Consider the following 26,299-nt stretch of genomic DNA (forward strand, 5'->3'; position numbering starts at 1 on the left):
CAGGCTTTTGCTATTTTTAACTAACCGTGCTGATGAACCTTCTTGTAAGGCTTTTCAATTGGATGATTAATATTGATGGTAATACAGCAGAACAACTGTTAGTTTGTTACCATTCTCATATTTGGTAATACTAACGGATACAACTTTTGATTTTGATAATAGATTAGTAAATGTTGTAAATCAATAAATAATTATTTTTCATTATAGTTCATCTTAACTAACGTAAACAAATGGAATCTTACTGTAAATCATTACCCCATATTTTAAGTAAGACTATATATATGCAGAGTATTCAAAACTTTATTTTTCCTAATACCCCTGTGCCACAAGTGTACACATTTGCTGTAAGGCAGTTATTCTTTGACACATGTCTGCAATTATATGCAAATGTTAATATACAATGTAAGTACCAAAATCAAAATTTAACAATGCATACCTCAAAAATCTACTTCACCAGTGTCTGTAGTTTCCCACAAGTTTAAAATGAAGTAAAAAAGAAAAGAAAGAAGCTGTACAAGAAGTCAGATGCCATATGAAAACTACATTTGAATCCAAAATATTAACAAGTATGGTTCCTGTTGACATTTGTAAATGGCAATATATTTTAAGGCTCGTTTCCGTTCAGACATTTCTGCTGCTGTGTTTGACTTATTCTCAAGACCTCTAGCTGCTTGGCTTTCATCCATCCATCTCTAGAGAGTGTGTTCTGCCCATGACTTAAAGACAGCAACCTGAAACAGAATACAAATTGGTATTTAATTTGCTTATGGTTAACAAAACTAGATTAGCTGTGAAAGGGCAATTAAAACTTCACCTCGCAACAACCAGCAATCTATGGAGGTCTTCCGCAGACATACTCTGAGGGTCATCTTTTCGCATTTCAACAAAATCCTCTTCTACTGCCTACAGATCAAGACCACCAACCATGAGACAAGTGCTGAATTAGGAACATATTAGCATACTACTCTTACCATATCTTTTTTTATGGTAGAAATTGCAAGAGAGAAGTATGCATATCTGAATTCAGCAAATAAATCAAATCACCATAAACATTTGGACAATCATATCAGACAAAATTCTGACCTTTGTGATCTCATCCGAAATGGTGTAGTTCAGGGCACGTGCCATACTCAGATAGATGCGATACTTGTTGATCAGAGATGGAACCTGCGCCACTTGCACAGCGCTCAGGTACTCCTCCAGGTTAGGTGGATTAAGGGTGGGCCGTAGGTGAATCTGACAGTCAGACTGAGAAAGCAGAGAAGAAAATCTCTTTAAATGTTGCTTTTTCTACTCTGCCATGTGTTTTCGAAAATGACTGAGCTGTGATATTTTAAATTCTCGTTTGTAGAAATGAAAGAAGCCATTAAAGAATCATGAAACCCTAATAAACCTTTAGTGCCTTTTTAAACTTTGTTAAATACTGTGTACCGAGCTTCATGCCATTAAATAAGTGGCTTGTCCTGCCCTCTCCCTCTAATGTCCTTGTGGTAGAGTTGCCACCATGGCAACTAGAGAGCTGACGTACAGGAATAGCACAGCACATTCCACAAGCTGTTAGCATCACAGCAAAGCCACGATAAGAGCCCAGCCAGGGAGCTGACGGCAACCCTGTGGACTGTAATGGAAATATTAGGCTGTCTTTACAACTGTCTGATGGAAACAACTTCCATGGGAGAGGCATTCACCCCCAAGTCATTTTCACCTGTTGGAAATTAAGATGCCGGTCTCTCTAATTCGCCCCCAAATACACATGGGTTATATTTTAATAATAAAACGCTGAAAGAGACTCAGGCCTGATGTTCTTACCGGGAGAAGTGATCGGCCCTCGGATGCGATAAGCACGTTAATATTGCAGGGGAATTCCATCTGGTGGTAGTTGAAGTCGTAATCAACCTTCTGCCAGGAGATCAGGTTCCCCAGTGCAGTGATATTCTGAACACCTACACCCAGAACAGACATTATACAAAGACTTGTTTCTCTATGAACAACATCTATAAATATATTGATTGAACAACACAGCAATGCAGTCTAAAAGGAAACGGCTTCAGAAAAAGGATGTTTACACTTCCTTCATGCATGCAACTGTCTCTGACAGAGATTGGATGAGTGTACTGATATTAACGTAGAACGTCAAGGCTATTCATGGAGTTATGAAGTTAAAGGGGACCTATTATGCCCCTTTTTACAAGATGTAATAGAATTCTCAAGTGTTCCCAGAATGTTTCTGTAAAGTTTAAGCTTAAAATACCCCACAGATCATTTATTATAGCATTTCCTAATTATGCTCAACTTTTTTGTGCAAATCATGCGTTGTACTGACCCCCGATTGCAAAGCAGTGTGGTGTAAAATGATCTGCACATATACAAATTTACCTATTTTCTTGGGCACATTCCCTTTATAAATAAAATGAACCCACTGCTTTCCTCAGTGGCTCAAGGAGACTCTCTTAAGTGCATTATTACAACAGAACAGTAATGTACATTATCACGAGGATATAAACATGGCGGACCGTGTGTGGCTCACCCAGGGCGGGATCTATGCTAATAGGGCAGAGGACGTCACCAGTTGTGGCCGGGGCTTGGCCTGATGTGACGTCACATTAGGTAGAAAACTGGGACAGCTCGTTTTGAGACACTCTTTCTGATTTGTGGGGGATTGTAAAAAAAATTCAGATTTTAAAAAAAAAAGAAAGAAAAAAAAGAGTGGGTAAATTCTAACCATTGGTTACTTACACACCAGACACAAATTTATGTTCAAAGTACACCATGTAAAAGTGAATTTTGCATAAAAGGCCCCCTTTAAGGGTGCTCTGTGCCTGTTGAAAATTCAGTGAACTAATGCAATGCATAAATTGCAGACTAAATTGTGTCGGCTCTGACCTGCATCATCCCTCAGTATTGTTGCCATTGCTGTGTAAATGCATTTATGCCACCTCTGAGCAGCAGTCTATGTCTATACAAGTCTATGTAAAAACACCTTAATACCACTTCAGAAGTGCTTTCTGTGCCACCTCTGCAGTGTAAAATTGGCATAAGAACAACAACATCTATGCACATCTCATTATGAATAAAAAAGGAACAGAAATACATGAACATATCAAAACCACAAGCAGTCACTTCCTGACAGACACTAAACTTACTGCTCCTGAGTCCAAAAGTTTGAGACTTTTTACATTACACAATATTTATTCAGTAATGGACATGAATTTCTGAATGTCTCAGAATTTGTTTTGTCTCTCTCGTCACTGACAACAGCACTTGAGCTGCATGAACTCCATAGGCTCATAATCATGTTCTCCAACGAAGAGCATCTTGAGCTTCAATGGAAGCAAGAACATCGGTCTGTACAGTGTGACACGATCAAGGCCACATTTTTTTTTTATTAGTGACCGAAATAGTGCAGAATATTTCACATGACTTTTATGTCAATGTTTTATTGTAATCTTACAACTGTTTATTACCATGTTCACATAACTTTCAGTAGGTATGTTTACATAAACTCCTTTTTGGCAGTCTGAATGAATGCAGAGGCTGAAAGCAGTTTTTGAAAGTTCTAATAGTTAATCTAATCTAAACTTTCCAATTCAATTCACATATTCATTTAATTGTGCATTACATGTATTTACATTTTCTAGTCATCGCATTCAGAAATGGCGAAAGCCACTGCGAGAATTTAGTTTTTGCTTTAATGTCATACCAAAAACATGTTAAAAAAAAGCTTTTATTTAGTAAATATGTAGCAAATATTCGGTCTTTTACGTAATGAAACATATGCATGTTTGAAAGATGCATATTGGCACACATTACAGCACTGTGCATGTGTGCAATATATTATTTTAATCCAAACGTATCCGAAAGTACTCAGATTCAAAGGTTTAAATTGCTAAAAATGTCCCCGTCAAACATTAAGATCTACTCCACCCCTTTCAATAAAATTTAAATTGGATTGATGCGTTTACATTGTAAGATATATAAGCCATAAATAAGATTATAAATGGATTATAGGTTGCATGTAAACATAGACTTTTGGACTCCTACTGTACGTCTAGTCAGCACACTACTTTTCCCTGCTATAATCAGTGCTCTCACCTGTGGTATCCAGTTGGCCCTGCTCCAGCTGCGTCTCATCCAGAAACAGTGACGTGTTATTGGCCAGCTGAAGAATCCCACTCATCAGGCGGTTAGCCGTGTAGTCTTTCCGTGGCACCATACGATGGTTGTTCATGTTATGCAGGCTCATGCATAGCCTGAATGACTACCAACAAAAGGGAATCAAGTTGAATTGTAGTAGCAATGGCAGCTTCTATTATTACAATATAATCAATTATTTCTATAAGAGAAGAAATATAATTCAAAGATCCATCTAGATGACTTACAGATGGCACAAGCTGTTGGATGACATTGTAGAGATGCTCAGTGTATGGAGAGCTGAGAGGACAGCCACTGAGATTCAATGTGAATTTGCCCAGAGGAAGAACATCCCGTCTGCTGTATCTAAAATATAGACACAATGTAAACTTCATGATGTGTAGTCTGAAGGACTGTAGGTAACTTTGTGTAAGAAACAGGTCCACTCTCTCTAAAAAAACAACTATTTTAAAACATCTGGCAAATAGGACTTTCCAAAGTATACTATAAAAATGCTTAAGTGCATTCAATTAAACAGGAACTGCATGCTACAGAAAGTCACACTTCAGACATGCAACACTAGAAATGAGAACGTACACATTGGAGATGAGATGGAGAATGAGGTACTCTGCAGCGAGTGAATCCCCCATCAGGACATGTGTGAAGAAGGTGAGCAGCTCTGCTCTGACTGAAGCCAGTTCTCCAAGAACACTGCCTAAATCTGAAGACAGCACACACAGACATCCCATGTCAACAATCACTGGGCTGTCACGATACAAAAAGTCTATAGTCAAGGCCAATACTAAAAAAAATTCACAACTCTAGCTACCAATTTTGATACCACTATTAAATAATAATGTAATATTTTTTTAATAAAAGCATTAGTACTTGTTAAAGTAAATAATCAGAAATTAAGAACAATGATTTATCAATAAATATTGATAAATCATTAATATTGAATAATATTAAATCATTAACTTTTAATATTGACAAGATTTTAATCTTCTTGTCAAAATAATGTAATTAATATTAAAAAAAGAATAGACTGGTATAAATGCAGTTGAATAGAGCTGCAAACAACTGTTGTTATTGTTTACTAAAACTATTAAAAATCACTTCTCGAAAAACCACTGATTTAATAAATTATTAAATGAAAAATTTAAACCTAAAAAATTAAAATGAGAAATGTTGCTTAATACAATAAGTTCAAGTGTAAGTAATGAATTAATAAAACTGAAATAGATATAAATTAAAGCTAAATAGAAATAAAAAATAATAAAATGACAAAAGCACAATAAAATTATTAAAACTTTCAATTGAAAACTAAAAAAAATATAAAATGTAAATGAAAATTCAAATAATTACAAAAACTAATTTCAGGAAGGTAGCACAACACCCACCAACCAACTACTACAAGGCATTGCATTAGAAACGAATAATAGACCACATACATTATATTAGATTAATTTGCGTAAGCTGTGTAACACAGGTTTGTTCTTTCAATAGTATCCGTGTGCCAGAAGAGTGTAATGAAAGGGGAAGGTCTCAATAAAAAAATCCGAATGCAAGTGTTCACAGGAGACGCATTTGAAACGCACGACAATACCAAATGAAAACAGCATTCTCTCTCGCTCACTTGATTTCCTGGATATTGTATTAAATTTGCGGGCGTCAGGGAGCCACTATCAATAAACGGGAGACTCACAGAACTTTCGGGAGAGGTGGAATGTCTGCTATAATAGTAAATAAATAATACTAAAACAACACTGATGTACACTGCAAGACCTAATTCACTGATCCATAAGTGATGTCTTACGGTCGCCGTTATTCTCCAAGGCACTAGAGGGCAGTAGTGGGTTGTTGTGCACTAGAGGCTGGGCATGCAGCATGTGCAGTCGTGGTACAAGGGATGCTGGCGGGCTGTGAACTCTTTGCTCCTCCACAGTCTCCATTCCCTCCGTGGGGTCAAGCAGCGAAGACGCCTCTCTGAAAACATGAAACAAACAATGCATTACAGTTTAATCAGAGAACCTTCTATTGCAATTACAACCATCCCAAAATCATTGCAGATTACCTTTCATCTGCAATCACACTCAAGGCAGGGTCCACAGAAAGGATGCCAAATACTTCCAGCATGTCATTCAGTTTGAAACTATCCCAGTTCTCATATACCTGCCAATTACAGAGGATGGCCGAGTTACATGGCTGTCTGTGTAGGTGGGGAACAATTCAACGGAGCAAACCATCATATTATAGCAAGCAAATTACAATGTTAACATGTGCCTGCTCAAGACAACTTGATTATAGTGTTAGTCTTAAAAGTATGCATTAAAAATGACAACCTACAAAAAAACAATTTAATTGAGTGTCTGTCAAGATGATGGCTTAAGAGTTTAAAATGAAGGAACAGTTAAACCTTAACAAGGCAGGCTGGGCCCTTTTCTCCAGGCAAAGGGAAGTTGAGGTCCAGACTGGATGTGCAGTGTGACGGGGACGAATCCTGACTGGGGGCTTTTGTCTCCTGACGCTTCGGCTCCATGTTGCCATGAGAATCAGCAGAGCTGTGAGCTCCTGTTTGAAGATAAATATATTTTAAATCTTGAACATGAACCCGATATGCTTGATAGATTTAAAAATGTCCACACACTTAATTAGTAGTTAATTTGTCCTTCTCACCTTGACTGACATCTTTCATCTGTTGGGACTGTGTGTCCATCTCATCATCTTCCTCATAGCTGCGCTTATGCCTGTTCGGGACATAGGAAGTGGAGGGCACCACTCGCGCTTGACTGGTGCCTGCGTAGCTGTTCTGAGTAGTTAAAGATAGATGAACTATCATATTGGTCAATAAGGACAAGGGAAACCACCCACCAATAATATGCTGTGAATCTGAACTGTAAACAAGATAATTCTTTGGTCCATGTAAAGGATATTTCCTTGACCCACTGAGATTCTCCAGGGATGGGGACACAATAAAAGGTCTGTCTCTCTGACGTCACTGTGTTTCTTGAGTTAAAGTCCACCTGCTGATATGAATTCCATTTAATTATGTCTATTTAAAGGCAGCTGTACAGACCAAAATAGTTTTTATTTTTATGTACTTTGTCATGTCAGTTTCTCAAATACTCTCTGAGGGCATTTACATTTATGCTGTTAGGAGACACTTTAATCGGAAGAAACTTACACTGCATTGAAAGAATACATTTTTATAATTGAATGCATGTTCAGTTCGTAGGGATTCTAACCCTTGATATAAGTGTTGCTTTGATCTACAGTTTGAACTTCAGGAAAGCACACAGAAGAAGTGATTTTCCACACTTCTGTTTAAAGTGTAAAAAAAACCTGAAATATTTTTGATAATATTCACAAGTTTATGAAAAAAATAAATATTAATGTTAATTGTTTTGAATCAAATTAGGGTCAATTTGACCCCAACCAACCATACTAATCATTCCCAGATTTTATATAAGGCTTAGTGCATAAATGCTTTGGTCTATGCAATATGTTACCGTAGTTTTAACAAGGCAAACATTTACTCACCCCACACTCTGTGACATCTTTGTATTTTCCACATTTCACCTGCTGTGAGTAAGGTTTAAAGTTGAGAAATTATTCAAACAGGCTTTTTATCTCAAAACCCCTAAAGTTGGTAAACAGAATTAATAGACTATATTTATGTACACCATTGTGTTTGAGAAAAAAATAGTGCTAATGGATTTTTAATCAGACAGGTTTAGTAGTACTTACTTTAGAGTTTGATGTGGGATCATTCATCTCATAAACACCCATGAAAAATTCTGGGTCAAACATATCTTGGACCATGCAACGGAATTTCACAAGACTATTAGGCTTCAGGTAGTGCAGGGGAACATCATTCAGAGATGGAACCTAGAAAAAACAGCAGATGAATGACACCAAAGTCAAACGGATGAACTAGAGGACTGACTAATTTTCTAGCTAATAATTATATGTCATCAGAAACCCGAGAAGAATACTCAGGCCAATATGCATGTCAAATGAATCGGTCTTTTGCATAATATTGATGTCATCTGTCAAAACAAACCACTTCTCATATCAGTAACGTCACACAGTTGTCTGGCCAGTGGCCACTATCCTAAAGTAAGCACGTAGATTAATTTACTTCGGCAAGAATACTGCACTAAGCTATTTGTGTGTCAAAATACAAAAAAATACCAGAACAGATACGATCTTTAACAGTTAGTTACCCATGCGTGAGCATCGTTTAGTTTCAATTTTTCTTTGAAATACTCCACAACTTTCTTCTCCCAGTCTGGACTGGAGTGACTCTGGGCTGTAGGAACAAAAAACATAATAACACAAAAGCAGTGAAATTCAGGTCAGTATATGTAACTTAAACTTTAAAAATGACGATCACATGCTCCTCTTCAAAAAGTATTAGTAAGAAATACACATTTTGACTGCTGCTTCTTACCGAACATCCCATCAACAACACCCAGTGGATTATTGATCCAGTCGTGAACCGTAGGCATTGCTGCAGGATTAAGAAATTCACAAAAGTTAAAACTTAATACTCCTTTAACAAGAACTACAACAGGCACGTTTCAGAGTTCAGCGCCGCACAATACACCGTGGCGGGAAAATTGCGTCATAAAAACTACCATGTGACCATGGCGCATGTTCGCTTCGCTCCACTGTCAAGAAGACTAGACAGTAGTTCACCGATATGTACAGTGGCTTTAGTAAACAAAGTAGTAATGGGTCAGACCCTTTATACAAACAGTGTGCAATAATCATTGTTATATTAAAGTAAATATTGAATAATTATTTATATACATATACTAATTTATTTATTGTTAATATATTATACATTAATTTTACGTATTTATTATATATAAATTATTATATAATACGTAACATTAATGTATAATATATTAACAATAAATAAATGAGTTATGTTCAAGTACCAAGATGAATTCAAAGTGTTTTCACAAAACTCTGCTTGAAATTTAGCTTTTATTCAACCATTTAAGTAAGAAGTTCTTTTACATGCTTGTACATATTTTAAGTTAATGTTTATTAACGTTTTAAAAGGGGTTTTGCTTCCTAGTATAACAACTGGTTTTAAAAGAAAAACGAAAGAAATTAAAATATCGACGTTGTTTGTCGTTGATTACTTTTGCCTTAGGACGTCAACGTGACGCTAATCTGTATATCATGCACTAGCCATCAGAGTTAGATTACCGTATGAGGTATGAACCTTTCAGACCATCAATGAAGCAAAGATCTGTGAAAATCCAGAGAACCCCTTTATCTCTACAGTGACGAACCAGGAAGTGTTGTAAAAAAAGAAGAAAAAAAGAAGCTCTGCCTGTTCCGACTGGAGGACAAGCTACGTGTAATTTTTGATTGAAAATGGCTGATAGGAAAGCCAATAACATCCCTAGCAGCAGCGCAAATCTGCTGTTTTCAGGAGCCCCGGAGTTCAATTTCAGCCTGCCGTTCCTACCTGTCAGTCAGGCCACCGGCCCGGCGGTGTTATCTGGAGGTGAGCTTATAAAGTCTTCAAATGAGCTGCTTTAGTGGCTAGTGATGTTAGCTTTCCTCTGTTTTCCAGCTCAAAGGTCTCTTCTCTTTATGATAAATAGATCCAGCTCTCTGTAAGATTATTCACTCTTAAATCCAGTAAACAGAGTTTCCTGTTTTTACAAATTACAATGTCAAATATTTTATAGATTTTGTATTGATTTTATTTGCTTGATTAGTAAAGGAGAACAGTTGACGTTACACTTGCTTTTATATTAATGTTACAGCAGGGCAAATATGTACTGAACGGTAACATTTTCAGTGTGAAATTAATCAGATTTTTTGCTATGTAACTCAAAACTGCCGTGAGTCTCCATCAAAATTATGAGATTCACTGTCCCTAAAACCAACTGTCATCACACCAAAACGTAATTTAAATTACATTATACATTATAGGAACACATAGCCTACATTTGTGTCCAGAAATAAGGACAAGGTTCATTAAAAAAAAAAATGCTATATGCATCCCCCCCCCATATTCTCTAACTCTTTATAAACACTGTCAGATATTTATGAAAACATTAATAAAATCAAGCAAATATCAAAGGGAGTCTTCATCCTGAAGCACCACCTTTCATATTCATATTTCACCGCCGGTGAATAGTTTAATGGATAATTTTTTATTTTATTTTAATAAAAAATACATTTATTAATTTTGAGGGTTTCTGTTAATGCAGGGTGACCAATTAAATCCAGGGAAGTATTTATTATAGTCTGAGTGCACTCTGATTATTCTTTTTAATGAATTTAAAATTAAGAAAATAAAATGCTTACCATTGATGATATGCTTTTTTTATTATAATCTAACTAACCGATTATATTATGTTTCTCTATGTTGTAAATACTAATATATATTTTATAGTAATATTTATACATTTGCTTTGCATTTCTTTATATCATCCTCTGTAAAGATGATGCCAGTGAAGTTGGAGAAGAAGACAGTTTTCTTGGTCAGACGTCATCAGCAGCTCCTCAGGCCTCCACGTTCAATTATTTCTCAAGCGTCACCAACAGCAGCGACCCGTTTGCTTCTATTGGGCAACAGGCATGCCCGCCTCCAGCCGCCACTGTCGTTCCATCAACAACTGGCCCGTCGCCTGTATCCGTTGCAGCTAGTCTGCCTCTGAACCCGCCAGTATCTCACTTGAACCCCAGTCAGCAGTATGGCAGTGTTGCTAATCAGACCCCTGTGGGTAGATACACTCCTCCACCTAATGCACCGACACCTCCTCCGCAGAGCTGCCAGCAGTCCTATAATCCATACCGGCACACAGCTGCCAGTAGCAAAGCTAATCCCTATCTCATGGCTCCTGAATTACAGCAGCAGACCCCCAACCAAACACCCCAGAATCTAAACCCCTATTCTCAGGCGATACCTGCTCCCTCGTTCCAGACTCCACCCACAGTGTTCACCAAGGTTGGTCATGTAATGCCATCTTACTTTGTCTTAAAATCACTATGAGTTAAAGTTAATAGTTACAAAAAGGATTTTACTCAAAATAGCATCTGCTGCCATTATCAGAACTGTTAACTGTCTACTGAGACTGACTGCAGTTAATATTAGAAATTCATGATATATCGTACCATATTGGTTGTCGGCACTTATTAGAGTTTGTTTTGTTTTTTTGTATCTTTTTTTTGTATCATATTATGATTTTATTGATATAAAATCATATTTTTTCATACTGTACAATACAGTGTTATTTTAGTAATATTTTTAATTATATTTTCCATTTTAATTTAGTTTGTCATTTTAGTACGTCAACTTAAAATTATTTTATTTATTTCACTCTTATTTCATCTTTTTTATATTTTATTTTAGCTTTCAGTTACCACTAATAAATTTTTAATAGGTTTAGTTATAAATACTGATACAGCATAATATTGTAATAACTAAATTCACTTTATTAAAAAAAGTTTTTCATAAAAATAATTAGCAGATTTGTATCGATCAGAATATTGATATACACCAGAAAACAACTGTTGAAGTTTATTCAATTAAGTGTGTTTTTAAGCATGTTAAAGAAACCAGGCATATTTTCTTTATATATATAACTGTTTTTAAAAGGGATTGCACTTTGTCCTTATACTGTTTTGCTATTCCCCAGCCTCCCCCAACACACATTCCACCGCCCCCTGCAACGACTAGCATGGCTGGACCGTTAGTCCCTGCTAACTCAATGGTGCCATACACATATAATGTTTATGAACCTGTACAACATCACTGGTTCTACTGTAAGCAAGTGGAGTCAAAGATGGTCTGGCTTCCCTTTAGTATTCTGGATTCCATTCGCTTGGAAGAGACGTTCAACTCTGGTAAGACGGAGTGTTTTCATGGCAGAAAAATTGCACAAGGCGCTGCCAATATTTTGGCATTAGTTCTCTAGCTTATGATGTATGGAGCCCGTGTGTTTACTTTTAACTGATAACTAAATTGAGTGAATGTTAGGCTAAATCCCTCTGTCACTAATTTCATTTAACTGATTTAAAAGCGTTTTTCTATGTATGCCAAGAGCATGTGGCCACTCTTAGGCTATTTCACAACATAGTCACTTCGCAATCTGTTGCTTCAGTTCAGCCAGATCCAGAGAATGTGATTGTGTGTACGGATGGAGGGCGCTATGACGTGCAGCTGTACGACCGCACACGGACATCTGTGTTCTGGGAGGAAGAGCCCACCGAGGTCCGCCGCTGTTCCTGGTTCTACAAAGGAGACGCAGACAGTCGCTTTGTCCCCTATTCAGAAGAATTCAGTGAGAAGCTGGAGGTTTGTGCTTCCCTATGCTTTTTTCTCATCAGTATTCTCAGAACAGACTAGTAGGATGACATTTTAACTGCTCAGTGTTGTCTTCTGTAAACAGGTTGAATATAAGAAAGCTGTTACCACTAATCAGTGGCATCGACGACTGGAATTCCCATCTGGTGAGACCATCGTGATGCACAATCCAAAGGTACAGTATTTTCAAATGCTCTAAAGGCAGTTTACATGACACCGTTTTCAACTAAAAACAGATTTTTTTTAATGCATTTTGGCCATTTATTTACACAACAGCAGTGTTTTGAGGGGCATGAAAATGCTAACTTTTGAAGACGAGTTTCAAAGTGCAAGTTTTTCAAAAAGATACAGTTTTGGTCTTTGTGTAAATTACAAAAAGGTGAATTTGTGAAAATGGTGAGGTCATTGGTAAGTCTATCCCTCACAGCCTCGCTTCCATACTTGTCAGGGCGCTGCTTTGAATAAGGTCTATTGGCGGGTAGTGTTTCATTACAACATGACATCGCCAACTACTGGCCTGGCATGCATAATACAGTGTTTTTCGTGGATCCGTGTGAACGTGGATTGTCTTCTGTACACGGAAAACGCGAAGGAACAACGTTTCCGTTGTTAATACATCGTTTTCATGCAAACGTATCATTATAATAGACACTAGATATAGTTAACACTTTTTCTTGTAGCATAAATGATTGTTTGTTTCCTCAGGTGATTGTGCAGTTTCAGCCGTCTGCCATGCCTGATGAGTGGGGCACGACACAGGACGGTCAGACCCGACCTCGGGTTGTCAAGAGGGGTGTGGACGATGATCAAGATGAAGTTCCTGATGGTAAATCGGTCTTTTGTTCCCATTTTCTCACTTAAGCCAGACAAAAAATAAGTGATTTTGTTTTGCCTTCTCACTTTAAAATCCCCAAACTGCTTCAAACTCAATATTCCAAGGTATTATTTGATAGTGAATGCATAGCATGGCAGATTCACTGAAGAAAATGGTCTTTTCCTGTCTAGGCGAGATGGCTCAGGTGGATCATCTGGTGTTTATGGTGCATGGCATCGGCCCAGTCTGTGACCTGAGGTTTAGAAGCATGGTGGAGTGTGGTATGTGTTACCCAAGTTTAGTCTCCTGGTGAATACAGTTTTCTGAGGCTTTTAGTCAAACACTTTCAGTAAAAACGAATCCTACTGTTTTGGTGTGAATTCTTGAACTCATACATTGTGCTTTAGTCAAACTGTGTTTGTGTGTTTGCAGTGGATGACTTCCGCAGTGTGTCCTTGAAGTTGTTGCAGAGTCATTTTAGGAAGGCTCGTGATGATCATGTCATTAGTCGTGTGGAGTTTCTGCCTGTGCATTGGCACACGGCTCTGCACGGTGATGCCACAGGGGTTGACAGGTAGAGTCACAACCTTCAGCCACATTCTATATTAGGCCTAAAACTAATGTTCCCGTTTTTGATTTTGCTGATCACTTTCTTTAATACAGACCCTTTAGCCACCAATATATCATTTAAATATAAATATAATATATTGTAAATTCTATTCAAAATATACATTACTGTTCAAAAGTTTATTTTTTTTTTAAATAAAAAAAGCAAGGATGCCTTAAGGCCAATTCACACTGCACCGACAGACAACAACCATTTTCAACATTGATAATAATAATAAATGTTTCTTGAGCAGCAAAACAGCATATTAGAATGATTTCTGAAGGATTATGTGACACTTTAGACTGGAATAATGGCTACTAAAAAATCAGCTTTGCCAGCATATTAATATATTACATTTTAAAATGTATAAAAATAGAAAGTTATTTTAAATTATAATAATATTTCACAATATTGCTGTTTTTACTGTATTTTTGATCATATCTTATCCCTCTCTGGAAAAAAGACAGAAATGGTTGGTCAGAAAGTTTAGGAAACTTTCTTAAGTTAAGAAAAATAATTCTCCTTCCCCTTACAATTGGCGCTGCTATGAACTTGAAATCTCTATACGTTTTTGCCTGAAACGATGTTGTCTGTTATATCATAAAAGTTTTATTTTGTAATTTAGTTCTTTCTGTCTTTTACATTTTGCATCATGTAGGAGGATAAAGAAGATTACTCTGCCCAGCACAGGTCGTTTGCGTCACTTCACTAATGAAACCCTTTTAGACGTGCTTTTCTACAACAGCCCGACCTACTGCCAGACCATTATGGACACCGTGGCTTTTGAGATCAACCGCTTACACACACTATTCATGGAAAGGAACCCAGACTTCAAAGGCAGAGTGTCCGTGTCTGGACACAGCTTGGGTGAGAATCCTTTCCTTTTACATGCTTTAGCTCTGAATCATTGGCCTTAAATGATTAAGATAAAGCTTGAACTAAAGTGATGCACTATTAGAGTACATTTAGTGTTTAACAACACCATGTATTGAACTGAACTAGTATTCATATTTGTATTACAAATTTCTTTTAATAAATTATTTCCCCCAATCTATAGGCTCTTTGATACTGTTTGACCTGCTGTCCAATCAGAAGGTCTGCTCACCTTTATCAGGTCCAGTAACCAATGGAAATGCTCCACCTAATGTGAAACAGGTATCAGTTCATTTTGGATGAGGATGATCTTAAAATGCTGCACATTAATTGAAGTGGTATTATGGCATGTTCTGTTTATGGCATCCCTGGAACACACAACCTTTATGGGTTTTTAAGATTACCTCATTTTAATTATTGTAGATAAGTCCCGTCGTTCAGGCCAATGAAGTGGCTACTGTAGCGGCTGCTGAGGAAGAGGCCAAAGAGGAAGAAGAAGAGATTGGCAACCTGTCATCTGTTCTGGAGATGCTGTGTTTGTCTGAGTATCTGAGCGTCTTTGAAACTGAGAGGATTGATGTCGAGTCTCTGGTGAGAGCGTTTAAAAAATTGTTTTACACCTTTTATATTAAAACAATAAGCCAACTCATCACTGCTATCCCTCTATCTCTATTACAGCTGTTGTGCACAATAGATGACCTAAAGGAAATGGGTATTCCTCTGGGGCCACGTAAAAAACTTGCCAACTTTGTCAAAGAGAAGTCTGCAAAACAGGTATGTTTTCAGTTGTTTTTATATTGCATCAGGTTTTCATTTGTCCATTCTGATGTGATGCATTGAAACACATTTTTTTCTGTCGACAGGCTGCACGAAAGGCTGTGAAAGAGAAAACTGTAGAAAAAGAGGAACCAAAAGAGACCCAACCTCCCGGCCAGACAGAGCCCACACCAGATCCTTCCATCAGCAAACTGCCAGTGGGAAGGAACATGTCCTCAATCCATGTAGATTACAACTATTTCGAAATAGGCACAGGACAGGTAAAGCTTGAGTTTACACCGTCCCAAATTGATCTATGGACCATTTTGTCAGAAGCTGATTGTGGGTCTGAAACATGCTCTGCAATCTTGGATGTTCTCCTCCAGGTGTCGGTGATGTATCACGCTCTAGACTTTGAACCGGTGAATTTCTTTGCTCTCGGCTCTCCCATCGGGATGTTTCTGACAGTACGTGGGGTGGAGAAAATCGAGGAGTCTTACCAGCTTCCCACCTGCAAAGGGTTCTTCAATATCTACCATCCAGTGAGTTGTGTCTTAGATCGTCTTCTGCTTCTCTACAGCTGCATCTGATCTTTTGGAAATCATGTGGTTTACGACTAGTGTCAGTGTAAATGAAGAATAATGAACAACACGATTAGGAAATTTAACATTCTCAGTGTTCGCTGTGTCGCTAATACATTAATGATATTGTGTTCTCAGCTGGATCCAGTTGCATACAGGATTGAACCCATGATCTTACCAGACATTGAACTGGAACCGGTTTTGATCCCTCATCATAAAGGGAGGAAGAGGCTTCATCTCGGTATGTATTAATCACAAGGTTCGTACGGTCATTAAAAACCTGGAAAAGTCATGGAATTTTAAAATAGCAAATTTCAGGCCTCAAAGTTTTGGGAAAATAAATACACCCAGAAAGTTTTGGGAAAGGTATGGAAGTCTTTTTTCAAAATATTTATATAATAGAATACATGTTTAAGTGATAATATTGGTTAAACAAACTACAGTACATAACGTTAATTCGATCTGTCTGACTCCGGCATTCCATCAGATTTTGTTTTGCAGCAATGAGCATTATAACCACTCACACACATTTCTGTTGAGCTTATGATTGTGATGGCCAATCAGAGGCGTTCAGATTAGTCATCGCTGAAACGAGTAGTAAATAATAAAATAAATGTTTATTTTGTATTAAACCACTAAGCTTGTCATAAATAATTAGTTAAGATCTGCTGTGATTTTGAAATTTTAATATGGATTTTTATTCTTATTTTACATGTATACACAGACGTTTCATGGAACGTTAGGTCATGAATATTTGCCTCAAAAGTCATGGAAATGTATTGGTAGAAATGTGTATGAACCCTGTTGATTTTATACAGTTAAAAAAATTATTCAAAAAATACTTTAATTTAACCAGGTTAACAATTTAAAAAAAAGTTAGGTTATTTAAATAATTATTATTTTAAAAATAATGAGTCAATTGTACAGGGCAAAAGTTTCTGGTATTGATAAAGCAAAGAAAAGTTAAATAAATAAGCATTATTGTAATTTAAATGTAAATGTAACTTATAATAGAATGCATTAATTTTCTTGGGTACAAAATAAATTTTTTGTGTCTTGCATCCAGAATTAAAAGAGAGTTTATCCAGGATGGGCTCCGACTTAAAGCACGGCTTCATCAGCTCCCTGAAGACTGCTTGGCAGACTCTGAATGAGTTTGCTCGTGCTCACACCTCTTCTGCTCAACTGCACGAACAGCTCGCCATGGTCGCCAGTCAGATCAAAGCACAAGAGGAAATGCAGGAAGGGGAAGGTGAGTCATCCACAGTGCATATCCTCTTAGTGTCATCAGGTCACTGTGCACAGTTCAACACAAACTGAATCTAATGGTTTGTTTGCAGAGGAGAGTAAGATGGTTGAGAGTCCAGAGCCTCCGAAGGAAGAGACCTATGTAAAAGTGGGCCTGCTGAATGGAGGGAATCGCATTGACTACGTCCTGCAAGAGAAACCCATCGAGAGCTTTAACGAATACCTGTTTGCACTCCAGTCTCATCTGTGTTACTGGTATGTGATCTTCCATGACAATGTCATTATGTAATTGTATTATTGTCATTTTGTAAAATACAATAAAGACTCTTTGTCTCTTTCCTCAGGGAATCTGAAGATACAGCTCTGCTTCTTCTCAAGGAAATTTATAAGTCCATGGATGTACGGCCAGATCATCCAGTGCATTAATGTAATGGGTCACTAAAACTCCTTATTCATCAGAAATCATATTGCTTTGAAGATAAATAAATATTTTAAACCGTTTTCAACTCTTCAACTTGGACTGTCCCAGAAGTTTTTGTTATTTTATTTTCCTGTAGTCTGTTGTATAAAAATGAATACACTTGTATTATTCCATGTGTCTTAAATTAAGAAATGAATAGTGGATTTCAATACCACTGCAACAGTTTAAAATCATTTTTTAAATAGCTTATAGAGCTGCAAATGTTTGTGTGCAATTGCAAATGGAATCAAATGGTATTAACAAACTTTATCTAGAGTTAGAAAATAAATATTGACTATGCTGTGTAAAAACTACAATGAAGAATCATAATAAACGGAACTATTAGTAGAGGTTGTGTTGCTCTTGCTTGTTATAGTTATGTTAAAGATATCTTCTGTAAATTTGTATATTTTAGTAAACTGATATTTACTGCATTACTGGTACATAAGCTTATGTTTTGGAAGGAAAATGTATGACAGAATTGTTGGGAATCAAATTGCAGGTCTGTTTCAAGGTTCACGCTGCTGCATCACTTCCCAGAAGTCCTAAGAGTTTCTTTTGATTTCGATCAAGCACCAAAATCTAATCACACACCTTTATGGTTTATTTTGGGGACAAACAATAAAAATAGCTTGTATTTCTTTTATTTGTTTTAGAAAATGAGCAATGGAACATCCTGATCAATTTGAGGCTTCACAATAGATAGCAAATGTTATTTTCAATCTACCTGCCAGTGGAATTAATACATTTTAGTCCTCATCAATAGTTTAGGCAGAGAAATGTTGTAGGTAGTTCAGTTTTTTTAAATACCTCAACATTGACTATACACAGATTCATTTCAAAGTGGTTGCAGAGGCCAAAGCATTTAGATCCTGTTGACAGATAACACTATAGCACTGACCAGTGTCCTCACACATGGTGCAAAGTAAAAGTTTGACATGCATCAAAATGCACATCAGGTCCATGCTATCTCACACAGCAAAGACGTGGAAGACTTGGGGAAAAGTCTGAATACTGTTCCAGCAGAAACATGACCTACAGTACAAATCCAGCATGGCAAATTGAACTACATCCATACCAGGATGATTGTCCCTTTTAGCAACACATCTCCCTTTTTATCACAGCGCACCGATTTTCAACAGAAATAATTAGTGCCGTCAAATCGATTAATCAAAAGTTTGAGTGCATATACACACACAAATTATATATTTACAAACTTTTATGTTAGATGTGATTCATCTATTTGACACCACTAGAAATAATATAGAAATGTAACTAATGGCTTTATCAATTAATGGCAAAATAAAAAAAACAAAGGCATGCTCTTTACATGTCTTCTCAATGGCCATTATAAATCATGAGCAGAACAACTGTGCAAATCATTTGTATAAAACATTTATGCAAGCGGTTGCATTCAATTCAATGAGACAATATATGCAATAAAACTTTGCACAAACTTGTTTTCATGAATGAGGCCCAAACAATTTCTTCATTAACTCATTTCCCCAAAGGGACTTTTCATTATTCACATACAGTATGTAGTAAACAAATATAAAAAGTCATTTTAGTGCTTAACACCTAAACCTAAATTGGCATTAAAGCAAACTATTCCAGAACGTAAATCAAAGTGAACGGGTTATGTAGTACCACTCAGTACGATCCTCCCTTAACACTTAGTCTTCTTTGTTGTCACAAAGTCTTCTGTAATCCCAGGATAATTATATTGATTTGACTTCAGTTCAAAAAAAAAGTTGACCCATTTCTTCATTGCTGTTATCAACAAAGTTGTGCTCCTTGCTGCATTGTTGATTCATTCTGCTGGTTTGCTCTGAGTTTTGTAGGCCTGCTTTCGAAGGTGAGTCTCAATCTCCTCCCTGAACACAAGCATGCCCAGATGAGAGTGTGACGCCTCATTCATGGCCTTGGACTGGATGCACATGCGGTACTGTTCCGGGGTCAGCTCGTCTGCGCACAGCTTCTCGTGCCACAGGTGGAAGAGGCCCGACACAGGGGTCCGGATCACAATATGTTCACTCCGTAGGTACTTCCTGTACAAGTGCACATCTTCTACACCCCAGCCTTTCACTTCCAGATCAAATCCTCCTAGAAAAGAGAAACCGTGAGTTTATGTTTATATATATATCAATATATATATCAATATATATATATATATATATATATAAAAATAAAAGAAGCAGATAATATTTTTATTGTATTTTGATGCATCTGATGCATTAGTACTCTCATACATGCATTCATTTACGAAGTAAAAAAAAAATCTTGTTTATTGTTATTTCAGTAAAAAATACAATAAAAACAGCAATATTGTGAAATATTATTACAATTTAAAATAATTGTTTTCCATTTAAATAAATAAATACATTTTATTTATTCCTGTGATGGCAAAACTGTCACATGATCCTTGCTGATTTGCTCCTCAAGAAACATTTCCAATTATTATTAATGAATCAGCATATTAGAATGATTTCTGAAGACTGTAGTAATGATGTTGAAAATTATATATATATATATATATATATATATATATATTATATATATATATATATATATATATAATAGGTCAAAGGTCACCCTACATAAGAAAATTATTATTATTAAAATATTATTTCCTACAATCTAAAAGTCCACATTAACTTACCAATGCTAAGGAAGTCAGAGCGATACTGACAAGTCATGCCAAATCCAAAATCCCTCCAGAATCCAGCATCTTTTTTATGAATCTATAAACGGCATACAATTGTCTTATTTTCTTTTGAATCACTAGAAAGCCATAGGTAAAAAAAATAATATATATATATCTTGGTTACATACCAGCTGACTCTCAATTGGGGGTGGAAACTCAAGATTTCCATAAACTATAGCTGGATTGTACAAACTGAAAACCACCGGATAGAAAACACGTTTTCCTGCAAGGGAGGAAAAAAAGTAATTATAAAATTACATAGAGGATTATATTTTTAGTATAAAAATGATTCTTGATGAACAATTTATACTGTTCAGTCAACCATGCATAAAACCAGTAAATGTCATTAATTGATTTGCTACATATCCTATTATCACTAATATTATTACTGCTTAGATGGAAAACAAACTGAAAGTACACGCATCATATAGTGCAATCAAACAAGTGCAAAATGGGAGAAATATGGATGTTTTTTCTAGTAATGGGTCCCTGAATTTTCAGATATATGTTTGTTGAGATGACAAACCTGGAGCTGCATTGAGACGACAGGTACTAAGAAATTCCAGTGTGAAGTAGATGTCAACATCACAGAAGAACATCAGCACGTCACTCCCTTTCTCCCACGCGTGAGCTCCAATGTCCAGACCACGGCCACGCGAAAACTCCTCATCCACAGGGATCAGAGTGTAGTTACTGAAGTTCTCCTCACTGGAAAGGATCATGAATAACAGTGTAGGAAACAAAATAAGGCTTAGATTTATACCAACCATACTGGGTAATAACACGTGTTTACAATCTTTACCTTCACACACTACTGTTTAGAAGTCTGGGGTTGGGTTGATTTTTAAATGTTTTTGAAAAAAAAAAGTCTCTTTTGCTCATCATGGCTACATTTATTTGATAAAAATACAGGAAAAACTGTCAAATTACCTGTTTTTGACGTTAATATATTTGAAAATGTATTTTATTCCTGTGATGGCAAAGCTGAATTTTCAGCCTCATTACCCCAGTCTTCAGTCACATGATCCTTCAGAAACCATTTTTATATTCTGATTTGATGCTTTATTATTAATAATGTTTATGAAAGCAGTTGTGCTGCTTGATATTTTTGTGGCAACCATGATATATATTTTTAGCATTCTTTAATAGGAAGTAAAAAAACACCAGCATTTATTTGAAATAGAAATCTTTTGTAATGTTATAAATGTCTATAGTGTCACTACATTACGATATGCATATCACAATATGTACATTTGCGATATTTCAATATATTGCGCAGCCCTATTTCTTTCAATAAGAATCTTACTGACTTAACATTTTTTTTAAATGGTAGTGTACAGACAATGTGAATTACTCTAAGAGCTCTGCGCACAATAATTATGAAAAAGGAAGCTTAATTCCTGCTATTCAAAGAAAATTACAGTCTCTACTGCCCCATTAAGATGGGTAAACAGCAAATTCCTTTTCCCTGGGTTTCCTCCATTTAGGATCAGTGACGCACATGCAATATCACAGAACATTTGCAAGGCTCAAACCTGGACATTTTCCTCAGAGACGCCTTCACCTCCTGCAAGCCCGTCTGACCAAAATACACCACTGTGAGATGCACTCGCTTGTCCTGCTGTACACAAACCTCCCTGCACACAGAAAACACCGTCTGATCACAACATTTCCAAAACGAAAACTGTACTGGAAAACATTCCCTTGTAAAACTGTGTAACATCTGGCTGCGTGTTGCTGCATTCCACACATCTTTAGAAGTTTCAACCGTATGATTAGCAGCACACAAGAACACACTGACACACATTCCCAGACACGATCCTAGAATCTCTTTTACATGCTTGGCGAAATTTTGTTTAAAATCCAGTAATTTTAATAGGAATCCACATGATCGGGAGTTTTGTGTGCATGAGGGCGAAACATTTTGCACATTCCCAAATAAACTTAGCATCAGGTTGAAGTTAGTTGACTATCAGAAAGCTACTTGGATTAAAAGAGAGTTCGGTGTCATCAGTGCTTCATATATCGCTATTGACAATTGAACAATGGATCTTGTTGTCTCTGAATTTCAACGAGTTTTCAACCATTTTAGCACTTCGGGTTCCATCATCCTCAAGTCAATGAGCTTGGTGGTGAACACAAGCTCAAGATACTTTCACATTTTATTCTAAGACATAAAATAAATCAGTCAAAGATACATAGATGCCTCATTTGAGGCTCTTTCTATGGGCCTCTATACATATGCCGTCCGCCATATTGGAACAGTCAAAGCTGGCTGTTGACTGTGCACCTGCAACCGACAGTTAGACACGTGTTTGAATCTGCAATAGACTTCACCAGATGATTTTACAAAACTAGCCCAATAAGAGACAAAAGTGTCATCTAACACAACATAAAAAAATACCATAGTAAAAACCTGTATTATTGAGTTGATTTAAAAACACAACCCAACACATTATCACCTGTGAAAGGTTATACCATTTCTTCTGGAATTTAAATCTCAGCGGTTTGACAACCAAAAGCTGCGCAATGTTGTGGCATCATTGATTCTTACTGTGAGTGACGACATGCTGACTGTTCCAAGATGGCGTCTGGAATCTACGTATACACATATCTATGACATCAGTAATACACCACTCATACAAAAAAAATATGGCTAAGTGGCTAAATTGGACTACAGAGGTTGTTGGGTTAAAAGTTATCAGCCGAACAGTATAACTCAACTCACTATTGTGCTTTTACAGCCTCATTGAGTTTATAATCACGATCTTGCAAATGATTTGAACTCAAACTCAAAGTGACAAATGTTTTTAAATAATGACTGAAAAAGTTGTCAGAAGCTTATTGGTGGCGACTTTGGTGTACCTCCCTTATAGCCAACGTTTAGCTCTTTTACTTCTGCCGATTGTATTTAGGCTTCAAAATTCATAAAAGTTATGTTCATTTCTGAAGATTATCAAGATGAAGAAAACATGTAAGAATCTAAATTTTGTTGGTCACAGAGCTTATTTTCTACAATAATCCAAAAGCCAGTGGAAAAAAATCCTATTGGGTTTTTGTCTAGAAACCAGAGGGTGATGCTAACTTTTGGGTTGGCCTACAAAAATGCGTCATCACTGCAGCACTCTATAAAAGTGCACATTTACACGAGCAAACTTCCTGAAACCTTCCACAGTGACCTTCTCACCTGAAGTTGTGCAAGAACTGAACAAAGACTTCAGTGCGGCCTGACAACGGCACTATGATGTTAATGATGGTGCTGGCGGCGTCTACAGACGTGCTCCTCACTTTCATGAGGGGCCCAAATGGACGGAAGAGGGTGACGTGACGGTACTCGTGGGAATTCTCTTTAGCGAAGTAGAGCTCATACAGTGTGCCTTTGTCCCTCTCGGTCCTGTAGAGTCCTGCCAAGAATAGCAAGTACACAAAAGCAGCTAGAGTTACTGAATATTTTGTGCTGTGCAAAGTTCACACCACCTTTATTATCCTCAAACAAACGCTGTTAAGTACACACAAACCCTGAACACACGGTACGTAAAGTAGTATGCTTCATCTGAACAGCTCTTTCTTACCCTCAAAAAAATGGCTTTCTGTGAACATCTGCCTCTGCATGGGGATGTTGTCCTCCTGTCCGTCATCGTCTTCCGGGTTATTAATAATTTCCAAACCCGCTTCTATCACCTCCACCAACTCATCCCTCCGGTCCTTCCGCACAGGCTTCTCCTCGGGATGACGTGTCAGGCCCATCTCCAGCTGGTACACCTTCGTGGAGGTGAAGCTCTCAAAGGGCACAAGCGCGTACTCGCTCGGCAGCCTCGCTCCCGTATTCACCTCCGCCTTGTCGATTTGTGAGTGCAGGTACTCCAAGAGGTCACTCGGCTCTTGATCTCTGCCATCGATCAGGCTCTGTGGCCCGGGTCCCTCCTTTTTTTTTTGAAGTACCCTCAGTTTCTCGCTCATCTCTTGGAGTTCTTGTTTGAGCTGCGCAATCTGCCTCTTGAGGCTGGCCGCCCGGCTGAGATGCCGTTCTTCCTGCTCCTGCAGGAGGGCCTGGTAATACTCCTTCCCATAAGGATCTCCTCCCAGGCCAGGGAGCACCTGACTCACATCCGCAGGCGGTGTGCACTCCAGGAGGTAAGCAAAGAGCAGCAGCACCAGGATAAAAAATATACCTAGGAGAAGCCAGCGCACCCGCCCCTGCAGAGGAAGCCCCCGTCTGGGCATATCTGAGAGGCAGGGTGCTCTTTACCAGCCACTGTCACATTAATCCATTCCCAAGCAAAGCGGAGGATGGACGCTAGTGTCACATTTCTCTTGTAATCTTGCTCCTCTCGCACTACAGCACGGCGATCATGCTCGGATTCCTCAGAGATGTGTGAATATACCGTTGACAAACTGTCATCCTGCTTGCACAATATTCCTCCGTTTAGAGAAACACCACATCTAAAAAGAGATTCAAATCATGAAAAATATATTTTCTATTCAGTGTATATAGACCAAACAGACAAGAAATAGTCAAAACAAATGTTGAAATAATTAAATATTTTATAAAATAATTGAAAAGAACAGCCTACTACAGTGCTTAGCTTTTTTTGAAAACAGTTACTCCACATTAAAAACATTAATTATATAATTTATATATTAAAACGTTATTTATTTATAAAACGAATATCCAGACACACAAATTATATATAAGTAACTTGGACTGATAATATGCAAATTATATTGTAAACTGTTGCTAGGCAAGTTTCAGATTGTTGTCAACGTAGAAATAGACTATAATTTTAAGCGGGTCGAAAATTAGTTAATGCAAAAATAAGACAATACAATTTTAAATATCAACCATAATAATTTAATAATCAATATTTTAAATCAATGTTTTTATCAGCCGTGTGGCTCCATACACAGTATAAAACAATTCATATTCACCGAAAACAACTGTATATGTAACGTTAACTTATAGCTCAATTTATGTTTAGACTGTAATATAAACAAACACCTAAGACTCTGAATAAAATTACGTTTGTTAATAGATCAACAAGGAAACACAGCTTTATGCGCACAGGGAAACATCTGGCTGATTGATCAATAACGTTAAACCTGATGAAAAGACATAAATGACAAATATCTAAAAATTTAATTTGCGGAAGAAACATCGAGGTTGAAGTTGTTTTCTTGAATAAAACAAACACGGAAATGTGCGACACTTACCTCGGCGGTTGTGATTATATGTAGCTGTCGGTAACCGCTTCTTCATGCAACTGTTCAATAGAATACCGAGCATAATAAATGTGGGAACGGTGGGAAAACAACGCCACGGGGCAATGAAAAAAAGGAAGCATATTCCTTCCGCTTTGAGCCGCAGAATTTCAAAATAAAAGCCAGTATGTCGTCTTTAGATGTTTTACAAAGTGTTACAAACTATGGTAAACAAAATAACCTATTATTAGGACATTTTGAAAGTCTGCTTTAAAAATCAACTTTTTTGCATTTCATGTTTTTTTTTAGTTGTATTTAATTTGTGTTCGTGCTGCTGCTCCACTTTGTGTATATGTCAGGAAAAACTTATTGTGTCTGATTTAAATAAATCTTCCCATTCATAGGGGGAAAAAAAACAAAACAAATCGAGTGATCTCAGGCCCATTTAACGTTTACAAAGGGCAGGCTACCTTGGGCTTGCTTTTCAGATCATTCATGCATTTTGTGGTCAGTCACACAGTATAAGAATCATGAATTGACAGATGTCATAACATTTTAATCTTTTTATGTAAATAATTATAATTA

At 37.0% G+C, this 26,299-nt stretch overlaps 3 protein-coding genes across 5 annotated transcripts; 1 reads left to right on the forward strand and 2 right to left on the reverse strand.

The window, feature by feature from the left end:
* Positions 1 to 284: 284 nt before the first annotated feature.
* mcmbp (minichromosome maintenance complex binding protein) lies at positions 285 to 8,857 on the reverse strand. Of its 3 annotated transcripts, none has more exons than XM_079634304.1 (16): positions 8,585 to 8,765; positions 8,358 to 8,443; positions 7,879 to 8,019; positions 7,672 to 7,713; positions 7,064 to 7,154; positions 6,808 to 6,936; positions 6,548 to 6,702; positions 6,206 to 6,303; positions 5,948 to 6,117; positions 4,729 to 4,852; positions 4,380 to 4,497; positions 4,093 to 4,258; positions 1,810 to 1,943; positions 1,084 to 1,248; positions 815 to 903; positions 285 to 731 (listed from the first exon to the last, which is right to left on the reverse strand). In XM_079634304.1, the coding sequence occupies exons 1-16, from the start codon at positions 8,640 to 8,642 to the stop codon at positions 605 to 607; spliced, it is 1,893 nt and encodes a 630-aa protein (XP_079490430.1). In that variant the 5' UTR covers positions 8,643 to 8,765; the 3' UTR covers positions 285 to 604. The 3 variants fall into 3 exon arrangements, with proteins under 3 accessions (XP_079490430.1, XP_079490429.1, XP_079490431.1); XM_079634303.1 differs by having other exon boundaries at positions 7,064 to 7,157; XM_079634305.1 differs by lacking the exon at positions 7,064 to 7,154 and having other exon boundaries at positions 6,808 to 6,940; positions 8,585 to 8,857.
* Positions 8,858 to 9,352: 495 nt separating this feature from the next.
* sec23ip (SEC23 interacting protein) lies at positions 9,353 to 18,159 on the forward strand. The gene is made up of 18 exons (XM_079634302.1): positions 9,353 to 9,658; positions 10,608 to 11,113; positions 11,805 to 12,012; positions 12,270 to 12,463; positions 12,558 to 12,647; positions 13,178 to 13,298; positions 13,478 to 13,567; positions 13,719 to 13,860; positions 14,552 to 14,760; positions 14,951 to 15,048; positions 15,190 to 15,357; positions 15,445 to 15,540; positions 15,630 to 15,803; positions 15,909 to 16,064; positions 16,242 to 16,344; positions 17,170 to 17,355; positions 17,444 to 17,606; positions 17,696 to 18,159. The coding sequence occupies exons 1-18, from the start codon at positions 9,526 to 9,528 to the stop codon at positions 17,775 to 17,777; spliced, it is 2,919 nt and encodes a 972-aa protein (XP_079490428.1). The 5' UTR covers positions 9,353 to 9,525; the 3' UTR covers positions 17,778 to 18,159.
* A 242-nt stretch (positions 18,160 to 18,401) lies between these two features.
* Positions 18,402 to 25,906, reverse strand: csgalnact2 (chondroitin sulfate N-acetylgalactosaminyltransferase 2). Its single transcript, XM_079634307.1, has 8 exons — positions 25,727 to 25,906; positions 24,088 to 24,958; positions 23,703 to 23,919; positions 22,051 to 22,152; positions 21,042 to 21,223; positions 20,644 to 20,738; positions 20,471 to 20,552; positions 18,402 to 19,914 (listed from the first exon to the last, which is right to left on the reverse strand). Exons 2-8 carry the CDS (start codon positions 24,737 to 24,739, stop codon positions 19,622 to 19,624), a joined length of 1,623 nt encoding a protein of 540 aa, XP_079490433.1. The 5' UTR covers positions 24,740 to 24,958; positions 25,727 to 25,906; the 3' UTR covers positions 18,402 to 19,621.
* Between the last annotated feature and the right edge of the window lie 393 nt (positions 25,907 to 26,299).

This window comes from Phoxinus phoxinus (assembly GCF_949152265.1).
Source record: "Phoxinus phoxinus genome assembly, chromosome: 14".
NCBI classification, from domain to species: Eukaryota; Metazoa; Chordata; class Actinopteri; order Cypriniformes; family Leuciscidae; genus Phoxinus; species Phoxinus phoxinus.

Coding starts and splice junctions, on each gene's coding strand:
- csgalnact2 (XM_079634307.1), bottom strand. CDS start 24,739: ATGCCCAGACGGGGGCTTCCTCTGCAGGGGCGGGTGCGCTGGCTTCTC. Junction 22,153..23,702: donor CAGTTCTTGCACAACTTCAG/GTGAGAAGGTCA, acceptor TTCTGTGTGCAG/GGAGGTTTGTGTACAGCAGG. Junction 20,553..20,643: donor CCCCAATTGAGAGTCAGCTG/GTATGTAACCAA, acceptor TGCCGTTTATAG/ATTCATAAAAAAGATGCTGG.
- mcmbp (XM_079634303.1), bottom strand. CDS start 8,642: ATGCCTACGGTTCACGACTGGATCAATAATCCACTGGGTGTTGTTGAT. Junction 6,304..6,547: donor GCCCAGCCTGCCTTGTTAAG/GTTTAACTGTTC, acceptor TGTAATTGGCAG/GTATATGAGAACTGGGATAG. Junction 4,259..4,379: donor TCCAACAGCTTGTGCCATCT/GTAAGTCATCTA, acceptor TTTTGTTGGTAG/TCATTCAGGCTATGCATGAG.
- sec23ip (XM_079634302.1), top strand. CDS start 9,526: ATGGCTGATAGGAAAGCCAATAACATCCCTAGCAGCAGCGCAAATCTG. Junction 12,013..12,269: donor GGAAGAGACGTTCAACTCTG/GTAAGACGGAGT, acceptor CTGTTGCTTCAG/TTCAGCCAGATCCAGAGAAT. Junction 13,299..13,477: donor TCAAGATGAAGTTCCTGATG/GTAAATCGGTCT, acceptor TTTCCTGTCTAG/GCGAGATGGCTCAGGTGGAT.